Source organism: Plecotus auritus, assembly GCF_963455305.1.
Source record: "Plecotus auritus genome assembly, chromosome: 11".
Lineage (NCBI taxonomy): Eukaryota > Metazoa > Chordata > Mammalia > Chiroptera > Vespertilionidae > Plecotus > Plecotus auritus.
Window position 1 is genome coordinate 32,294,328 of NC_137777.1, and position 9,389 is coordinate 32,303,716.

General features: G+C 36.5%; 1 protein-coding gene across 1 annotated transcript; it reads right to left on the reverse strand.

The window, feature by feature from the left end:
- Positions 1 to 344: 344 nt before the first annotated feature.
- Positions 345 to 9,389, reverse strand: CYP7A1 (cytochrome P450 family 7 subfamily A member 1). Its single transcript, XM_080646553.1, has 6 exons — positions 9,198 to 9,389; positions 7,232 to 7,472; positions 5,795 to 6,372; positions 4,404 to 4,534; positions 2,837 to 3,012; positions 345 to 1,785 (listed from the first exon to the last, which is right to left on the reverse strand). Exons 1-6 carry the CDS (start codon positions 9,275 to 9,277, stop codon positions 1,486 to 1,488), a joined length of 1,506 nt encoding a protein of 501 aa, XP_080502679.1. The 5' UTR covers positions 9,278 to 9,389; the 3' UTR covers positions 345 to 1,485.

Sequence of the window (9,389 nt, forward strand, 5' to 3'; positions counted from 1 at the left end):
TTTCTTTTTGGTGTTTTTTTTTATTTTATTTTAAAATCATCACCCAAGGATATTTGTGTGTTTTTTTTAATTGATTTTAGAGAGCAAAGGGGTGAGAGAAATATCAATCAGTTGCCTCCCATATGCGCCCCCAACCAGGGATCAAACACACAACCTAGGTATGTGCCCTGATGGGGAATCCACCTTTTGGTGTATGGAATGACACTCCAACCAACTAACCCAGCTGGCCAGGGTCCTACTGGGCCTTTTTTAGTTCTTATACATACTTTTAATAAAGTCCCCTCCCTCCCTGCTGTCCCTTATTGCTGTAATTCTGACTAGAATAAACTTTGGCTACTCCAAAAAAATGTTTAAGCATGCACATTCACACTTTTATTTCTGAGTGGTGAATCATTTCAAAATTATCAAACATTACAATATCTTCTTAATATGTGTAGTACAAGAGAAAGGTAAATATAATTGATATATAAATACATACAGGAATATCAATAAAAATATTACAGCTGATAATTCCCATACTTAAAATATTTTACCAAAGCATTGTTGTACACAGTGGTTAAACACCATCATATGGACTTAAATTATTTTTCTTTCAATTAAAAGTCATTTAAAGATAAAAAGTAATTTATTTAAATAGAATACAATGTGAAGTCACACACTCTTCTGATGTTTCATATCCAAAGCTCTTAAATGGCTATTTTCATCCAGTTTTAATTTTAAAAACATATCACATGAGAGCTTCATTGTTTTCACTGATGCATGCTTAGTAATACCAGAAAAACGTCCTTCTCTGGAAAATAAAATCTTCTCATTAAGGTGGAATCAAATGAAAGTATAAATAAGATAATTGAAACTTGACATAGACATTAGATTTTCTAGAAAGAGTAAGTAAAACAAAAAGGAAAAAATATTAAAGCCATTATGATGTTATCAGGACAACAGATCATTATTTTTAAATTCTTGAATACTGGATCTAAGGAAAACTTAAAACCATATTCTTTTCATTAAAAAACATAATCCTTTAAAATATCCTTTATAATATATATCTACACCTGAAAAGTTGCACATCTAGTCAAAAAATCATGCAGTTTCACTAAAACGTGAATTTATAACTTTTTCACAATTGTTGGGTGGTTTTTATAAAAGCACTTTCCTTAGGAAAAAATATCTGACAATTGGAAAATCTTCATTTGGGAAAACAAAAGACTTTTTCCTCTGAAAATAATGAAGTTTAGTCCCTGGCTACATGAGCTTTCATTAACTTATTCAAATGAAAACACATCATTGTGCTTCTGGAAACTAGATTCTTTCATTAACACAGTCTGAGATAGCTTCTGGAAACTGTCACCAAAATGTTAGGGTTCACAAGCAAGCGTCGGTGACCAGAACGACACCACTACATGCATGTGTCCAAGGAGACAGGGAAGTGGTGGCATTCCACATGCTGTCACATCAGCTGATTTCCTCTTGCTCCCAGCCGTGTATTCACAAATGTTTGAATTTATATTTAAACTCAACATCATTTAATGGTGGTAAAACGCCCAAGCCTGCACGGGATTGGTCCAAAGGGGGACATTTAACATTACTCTCCACAAACTCTAGTTCAAAATAGGAAAGCATCAGAATCAAAAATTGCTTGATTTCCTGGACAGCAAATAATCTTCCAGGACATATCGTCGCTCCTGACCCAAAAGGCATGTAGTAATATTTTAATTTGAGTCCATTGCTGTAGAAGGTGGTCTTTGTCTTCCCATTTTCATCAAGATAGCGATCATATTTAAATGTCTGTAATGAAAATACAAATAAACCTATAAGCTAGTTTTAAATAAGTGTATCTTTTTCTATAATTCTTTTTTTTAAATATATTTTATTGATTTTTTTTGTGGTTTTTTTTTTTTTTTTTTTTACGGAGAGGAAGGGAGAGGGACAGAGAGTTAGAAACATCGATGAGAGAGAAACATCGATCAGCTGTCTCCTACACACCCCTTACTGTGGCTGTGCCCGCAACCAAGGTACATGCCCTTGACCGGAATTGAACCTGGGACCCTTCAGTCCACAGGCCGACGCTCTATCCACTGAGCCAAACTGGTTAGGGCAATGTATCTCTTTCTTGACCTGGAAACTCCAAAGGATAATTTTCTTTTTTAAATCCAATTTATTAGTAATTTAGGAAAAACCCCACCATGAATCAGAAAGCCATAAAGAACTGGAGCTTAACAATAACTGATGGGAATAAGAAAGCTTTATAATGCCTCCTGCCCTGCCTGGGTAACTAGTTGCTCAGTGAGGCAGAATTAGAAAGGAGAGTTCAGATAAAAAACTAGAAGAGTCGGTATATTTATTATTAGTTTCTAAGCCTCTAATTTCCTGAATTTGGGAGCAGGCATTTTTCAAGGAAAAGCATATATTCATATATATTTTAATTGATTTCAGAGAGGAAAGAAGGAGAGAGACAGAAACATCAATGATGAGAGAATCATTGATTGGCTGCCTCCTGCACTCCCTATACTGGGGATCATGTGCCCTGACCTGGAATTGAACCATGACTTCCTGGTTCATAGGTCAATGCTCAACCACTGAGCCACACTGGCCTAGTGGCAGCAGCTTTATTATCATGACTGCATATGTAATCTAGCAGAGATTATGTGATGACAAATATCAGGAAAAATGAAGAATTTAGGCCATTGTCTAGGTTTTCCAACATATATGAATATTTGACATAATAAAGGAGACCTAGGGCTTCCATAATTAAATCAATTCTGTAATGGTAATTTCCTCTTTATTTCCATCTGGGAGCTATCACCTGGCTATTGTACTTTGATGAGCAGGCACTTACCAAAGGGTCTGGGTAGATTTCTGGATCTAAATGCATTAACTGAGGATACAGAGCTATGATGTCATCTTTGCGTATATTATAGGAACCGTCCTGGAGGTGCAAAGTGAAATCCTCTTTAGCAGTCCGGATGTTCAGGGAGGCACTGGAAAGCCTCAGAGACTCCTTGATGATACTATCTAAATAGTTTTAAAGGAAGAAAGGAGGCGAGGAAAAGTGGGGGGAAGGAGGAGGGAGGGAGGGAAGAAGGAAGAACAAATTAAGTATTTAAAGGCCACGTAATACAGAGTCTGAAATGCTTCTAGCAGTCCGTAACACACAGCTAAACAGACTGTGGGAAACTGGCCAGACACAAATTTCCCACTTTTTTCTGTTACCACTATGTTGTGATCAATGACTCAGTTTTGTCTGCGTGTATCTTTTAATCTGATATATCTGAGTTAATAATCTTTTGAGAAGATATTTTGATGAGTAGAAACTAGACTTTCATAATTTCATAGAAAAATATTCTTATTTATACATGTCACTAGACATCTAATATACAATTGGGAAAATCCATAAATCACTTTTATGTGAATTATTCAAAGTTCATTGCTTTGGGGATTTAATCTACTGATAATACTTTAATATAGAAGTATTTTTCCATATGTTTAATGCAGCTTCAATTCAATGTTTACAAGAACCCGTTTCTATCTTCACACTATTTGATGATATGTGACAATGCCCTGCTGCCTGGTAAAGACGTAAGGGGCAAACAGGACCACCCTGTCAGCAGCTGAAACATACCAACCGACTGAGAAGGTCCAACCTGACCTTCCAGCCTCTGTCCCTTTAATTGTCATGTTTTGGGTGCTCCTCACAGGGTTGTGTGTAAAATAATAGCATATTAGCCATTTATTTTACAAATGAGGAAAGCGAGGGCCCCAGAGGGGAAGTGACATGTCTGAGGTCCCCTGGTGGAGCCCACTGTGGAACCTGTGCTTCTTGCCCCCCACCCCCCTACCCCCCACCAATCCCTTCCACTAACACGCACGGCCCCTAAAAGATGGCTTGGTTTCTTTCCTATAGACAAAAAGAACAAAAAGCAAAGTCTTCCTTACTATAAAAGCATATTTTTTGTGTTTCTATAAAATATGGAAGCAAAAATAAGAAAAATAAACTTCAGTCCCATCCCATGCATCTATTTGTAGTTTCTTGATGGTGTTTTTTTCCTCTTGATTTCATGAAATGAATAATATGCTCCCAATTAACTGTAAAATTCGTGTAAAAGTAATTACAAAAGAGAGAGTATAGAAGTGCAGAGAAATGGTTGCGAGTGTGGGGTCAAGAGTCCCACCCACATTAGTGTTGTAATTGGTTCCACCATTCCATCCTAGACAGCAACGTAGACTGTCGGTCTCCTTACTCGTTATATGGAAGTAGTAACAACAGTCCCTAACGCTAGGATCAAAAGAGACAACACATGGGAACTACTTAGCATAATGCCTAGAACTGGCAAGTGCGTAGTATACTGACAATTACTGTTAGTAGGAGGCAGTAAGCGAAATGTAACATAGTAAGTGAAGCGTACCTAGTACCGGCATGTCATTCAGTTGCATCTGATTCAAACAAATTGGTTGGTCTTCTAAGCTGATTTTTTGACCAGCACTCTCTAGTGTTTTATTCACTTCTTCAGTAGCTGCTTTCATTGCTTCAGGGCTCCTATTAAACGTTAACAGAAAAGAAATGTACATAAAATAAGTTTTTTCTAGACCAAAAACTCTGCAAAGTTAGGCTTTCCCCCTGTCTTTTAAGTGGGTGAGCAAACTACCAGAGAAGGTGGGAAATGGATATTTCCTTAAAAGGACCTTGCTATGTAGAAGTAAAACTTTGGCCAGATTTTTATGAATAAATGACTTTAGTAAAGATTAAATGATCAAATTAGTCACTTACATAGCAACTGAGTAGACAGATTGCATCCAGCATAGCAATTGCAAAGTACTGGCTACATTATAAATGCAAATTTAAATTTACTCCTAAAATCTGTACCACATTTTCAGGCAGAACAGCTTTTCCATTTATAACTGTTCTGGCACTTTGACTTGTGAAATTAATGCTGCTCCATTTTCATGCATGGAAATTGACTGGCTCCTCAGAGCCCCGGTAAGGAATTTACATGACATGATTGCAGCAAATGACTCTCAGAAATGCTTGATTGATAAGTATTTGTGAGATCACCATACAGTGGCTGCCATTACCTACATGACATTAAATTGATGTTGTAAGCTTACTGTAAATATGTGACTGTGTCCTGGACAGAACCCTCTCACGTAAAAATTCTGGAAGACATTTAGCATTTGAGACAAATTGGTAATGGGTTTTTAAATCTGAAATTATTTTGAGAATATATTTTATATTGCACACATAAAAATATCAGCCATCAATGGAATTTGGCATTTCCGATCCTAAAGAATAGTAATTTTGTATCTATGTGATACTAAACATCCAATTTAACTGTAATAATTCAATAAACCATTTGCATGCCAAATATCTGAAACAAAGACTTGGGAAGGAAATTGTGCTTGTGTAAAATAAAATGTTGCATACAGTTGTTTGTGCTTCTTTTTTGCTACATACAGTTTTAAAAGGCAAAATCTAGCTAAATCCCATCAAGAATAATTGACCCACAGCTATTTTAGTTGGTCAAATAAATAGTAAGACAGAAATGACTGAGTGAAAAAACTGCCCTTTTGTCCGGAAGTCAGTAATCACTTAAATATACTTTTATGATTATGAAGAACGAACAGCCTGGGGTTAAGAGCAAGGGGGCCTGAGGGGAGCCTGCACCAGCCCATTCCTCTCCCTGGGAGGCTCCCTGCTTCTATAAGGCATGTTTACCAGTCACAGCTGCTTATGTTTTTTAACGGTTGGATTTCTGCCTCCTAAGGAAGGAAATAAAGAAGTGGAGAGGTTGCTAGTTACCTCATCATTTGGAATAAGCTCCAGAAAGTGGCCGGAATGGTGTTTGCTTGTGATGCCCACAGGACAGCGAGTTGCGTCTTGGCCTTTTCCATGTCATCTAAGGTGGAGAGCATGTCATTCAGAAACCTGACCAGTTCTGACATGTGGTCTCTATTTCCCAGGTTCTCATGCCTTAAGCCCTCAGCCAGTTTTTCCCGGGCGTGGTGTGCGGTCTTGAACACATGAATGGGGAGGCCTGCTACCAGGGCCGGAAAGATTTTGTCAAATTCCTTGAAGTTGTCAAGTTTTTTTAGAATAAGTGCTTTTTGTGCATCTTGTCCCATAAGATCTCTGCCAAAGAGAGTTAAGTACCCAGCTTCGAACATCACTCGGTAGCAGAAGGCATACATCCCTTCCGTCACCCAGGTAGGCATCTTTGACTCAGGTGCAGCTGGAGGCCTCATGATAAGCTGCAGGTTTTCCATCATGGCTTCTGTGAGGGAATTCAAGGCATCGCCCTGCAGAGTTTTGATGAAAGCTTTGTTTATGTTTTCAGTGGTATTTCCGTCACTCGGGTCAATGCTTTTGTGCCCAAATGCCTGGCAATAAACAAAATATGTGGGGGAAAAAGAAATTAAACCTGACCCAGTGCTAGTAAATAGCTGAAAAGCAAATTAGTACTTTCATAATTGGGAAAGTTTCATTTTTTAAAAGGGGGGGTGGAAATTGGCCTCTCTACATACTAAGTTTCATAGCATTTTACTAATAAATGGCCAAATCATATCCTTTCTTTATGGCCAAGTTTAAACCCCAGCTCCGCAGTGAAACTTCCCTCCACCACTCTGTCTATTTCTTGTTTTTATTATCCTGGGCATTTATTTGCATGTTAATTTGGTACTAATCAATAATGGGTTTTAATCGTTAGTTCTCTTTTATATTTTTTGTGGATGAATTTTAACCAGACTTCAGTTTACTTAGAGGCAGACACCATGTCTAGTATTGCTTTGCAGAGACTCAGTTAATGTTCGTAAATTGTTTTCTCTATAAAAGAGCCTCTTAGATTACATCTAAGTGATGCCGAAATATCTGGTCAATTCCTTAATGAGATTAAACAAAGGTATGGCATGCGTGTGTCAAAACTATTGTTCCATGTTCAGTTCTCACCACATGCACTCCAGTTATTGTATAGACATGGTTGACATGAGTGAGTTTGCAGTATCTTACTTATACAGTGTCATCTGGCTCAGTAAAATATTTAATGTTTATTTCACTCTCATTAGCTGGTTAAGAAATTACAAATCTATACCTATTTCAACTTTTTAAATGATTAGCACCACAGGGCCTATCTAATTTGATTATATGGCTAAGACTTTCCTTGTTCCTCAAAATGACGAAGTAGAGTGACATATTAAAGAGTAGAAAATAAACAGAATGCTGTATAAACGCAAAAGCGGTTACCTTTGCAGAAGTAGTGAAATGAAATTTTTTCCAATCAAAGTATTTTCCATGGCACAGCACTTTCTGGTATGACAGGGGGTTTGTGATGAAGTGGACATAGTTTCCCATCAGTTTGCAGGTGAAAACAGGACCATGTTTCCTTTGGTTTGCTCTGAGGAACTCAAGAGGGTTGGCACCAAATTGCAGAGCACATCCCAGGTAAGGAATCAGCCCATTCTCCAGCGGAGGTTCACCCATTTTCCTGTAAGGCACAACAATATGATGGTTAGGGAAAAGTACACAGTTTTATATTTATACCAGGTTTTTAAAATTTATACTACTGACTTCAAACTTCAAAACTACGGTTTATAGATATGTTTTGTGTTGATGGAGCCCCGCTCTTTTACTAAAGTAATGGGTTTATATTAACCTAGTAAGATGACATGTTGGTGAAAATGGTTACCAAATCCACCCATACACCCATCCATGCTTACATTCCACCACACTTACTGAATACTCACTCCACGCTAGTCACTTTCCCAGTAATGAGGATAAAAGGCTAAACAAGGCCAACAAGATGATTGTTCTCAGTGCAGATATCAACCTACATTCTAGCATTTATATTTTTTCTAAGTGTCATTTGCCCAAGTATTGGATTATTTTCCTTAAAGATATAGAATACTGAATAACAGAAAGGATTGCAGAATTAGAGTTTTCACAATCTTCATCATTTAAAAGTATTATACTATGATGATCATTAAAGATAAGAAGATTCTCATTTGAGAAATAGCTTATTATAAAATAAAATTAAGTAAGAAGTATTAACAGAATCAATTGTAATTCAATAGTCTTTCATGCTACTTTAAATGTTTTTATTAAGAATATAAACATTCCTGAAACTAATATATCAACTGTAATTGAAAATAAAATTTAAAAAATGGCCCTAGCTGGTTTTGCTCAGTGGATAGAGCATCGACAAGCCGACTGAAGAGCCCTGGGTTTGATTCCAGTCAAGGGCATATGCTTGGGTTGTGGGCTCGATCCCCAGTGGGGGGCGTGCAGGAGGCAGCCAATCAATGATTCTCTCTCATCATTGATGTTTCTATCTCTCTACCTCTCCCTTCCTCTCCAAAATCAATAAAAATATATTTAAAAAACAAACAAACAAAAAAACGTAGAAACTATCAGGCCTGAATTAAAGCATTTTAAGGAACAAATACTAGTAAAAAGTATACAACACATAACAATCTACATAGCTGAAGATACGCTGTGGGCAATTCTATCTTTTGGAGATTGACATAGAGAATATTTACATACTCTCTCCTATATCCCCGAAAATACTCTTTGAGCCCATCAGAAGTTTAAATATGGCTATGCATCAGATTCTATTTGTATTTCTTGCATTCTTGAACCCATTATAAATAAATGACACATAAAAATAAAAGTGATGTCACATACATTTAGCAGTTTCTTAATTCATCATCGTCAAATATCTTTACTAAGAAAAAAATAATAGAGTGATAAATGCAGGCTCTGTGCTCTTGTCTAAACTTAGGCTGAGTCTATAGAATGCACAAGAACTAGCTGAAAAGAGAATATTTATTTAGTCAGAGCATCTATTTGAAGCACGTGATAGAAATCCTTTTCATGGCAGATCCACTTACCATTGTATCTTTACTAATCCAGATTTCCTCTTTATATACACACATAAAATACAGAAATCTCATACATTGCTGTCACTTATGTTTAACAAGTTAGTACATTTTTGCATTGCCATTGGTATGCCAAAACTAAAAGGAAAACTATTATTTTATATTTTGTTAGATGTAATTAAAAAGATACCACTAAAAATTTAAAGTAAAAATTTTTGAGAAGAAAATGTTAGTGTATGTAAGTACAGAAAGTCAAATTTATTGTATAACAATGAAAGTAAAAGAACATTAACTGAATGAATTTAGATGCAATTTAAAAATAAAACTTTTTTTACCTTCTCCTCATTCCAAGAATAAGCCACAAACAACAGCACATTGCTACCACAATCCCCCAGATCAAAGATATGGTCATCATTTTGCAAATCTAATGCAAAACCTCCGAGGAGGAGAATCTGAATAGAAAAATAAGGGTGTAACTGAGCAGAAGCTGCAGCTAGACTTTTATACATGGTAAAATCTTGCACTTG

Coding starts and splice junctions, on each gene's coding strand:
- CYP7A1 (XM_080646553.1), bottom strand. CDS start 9,277: ATGATGACCATATCTTTGATCTGGGGGATTGTGGTAGCAATGTGCTGT. Junction 6,373..7,231: donor ATTTCACTACTTCTGCAAAG/GTAACCGCTTTT, acceptor GTTTATTGCCAG/GCATTTGGGCACAAAAGCAT. Junction 3,013..4,403: donor GAATGACATGCCGGTACTAG/GTACGCTTCACT, acceptor AAAACTATTTAG/ATAGTATCATCAAGGAGTCT.